This window comes from Phaethon lepturus, unplaced genomic scaffold, assembly GCF_000687285.1.
Source record: "Phaethon lepturus isolate BGI_N335 unplaced genomic scaffold, ASM68728v1 scaffold17827, whole genome shotgun sequence".
Taxonomy (NCBI): Eukaryota; Metazoa; Chordata; class Aves; order Phaethontiformes; family Phaethontidae; genus Phaethon; species Phaethon lepturus.
In genome coordinates, this window is record NW_010551340.1 from 1 (window position 1) to 632 (window position 632).

The window sequence follows — 632 nt, forward strand, 5'->3', positions numbered from 1 at the left end:
GTGCCCATGGGTGAGGAGCCGGGGACGCCCCTCGCCCTGGGGACACCCCTCACTCGAGGGTCTCTCCTTCCCCCCAGGTGTGCTGGCTCGCTCCCGAGCAGACGGCGGGGAAGCAGAAGCCCTACATGTACACGCAAGGCCAGGCCGTCCTCAACAGGTCCTTCTTCCCCTGCTTCGACACCCCGTCAGTCAAATGCACCTATTCGGCCACGGTGGAGGTAAGCAGCGCCTCCGGGAGCTCGCAGGGGTGCAGACCCAGCCGTCCCCCTCATGCCTGGTGGGAACAAAACCCTCTGCCGCTTTGCAAAGCTTGCGCACGGGGAAGGTGCTGGCTGCTTTGCAGGATGTGCCAAAACGTTGAGGCATCAACCTCAGCAGCACGGCCTGGGCCCCTGCGCAGCGCCAGCACCTTGGAGGGGATGCTTGTCACTCTTGCTTCAAAGCCTCCACCGCAGGCCTCCAGCAGAGAAGGCACTGAGAAGTAATTCATTTATACTCCAGTTTTCCTCTTATGTTCATCTTTAGCCGAATACAAGCAGACCCCAGTGGTCCTCTTGCTTCTTCCCAGCTGCGCACGCTGGGTGCCGCTTTGTGCAATCGCTTGCGAGCGGGTGCACGTGCCGGCCGTCCTG

The 632-nt window shown here is 61.9% G+C and overlaps 1 protein-coding gene across 1 annotated transcript in view; it reads left to right on the forward strand.

Annotated features, from left to right (window-relative positions):
* Positions 1–58: 58 nt before the first annotated feature.
* Positions 59–632, forward strand: part of RNPEP (arginyl aminopeptidase (aminopeptidase B)) — a gene marked incomplete at its 5' end in the record, with an annotated part of 7647 nt that continues 7073 nt past the window's right edge. The window contains one exon of the mRNA XM_010290884.1: positions 59–218. Coding sequence (XP_010289186.1) covers positions 59–218 — 160 coding nt within the window. The remainder of the gene's footprint in view (positions 219–632) is intronic.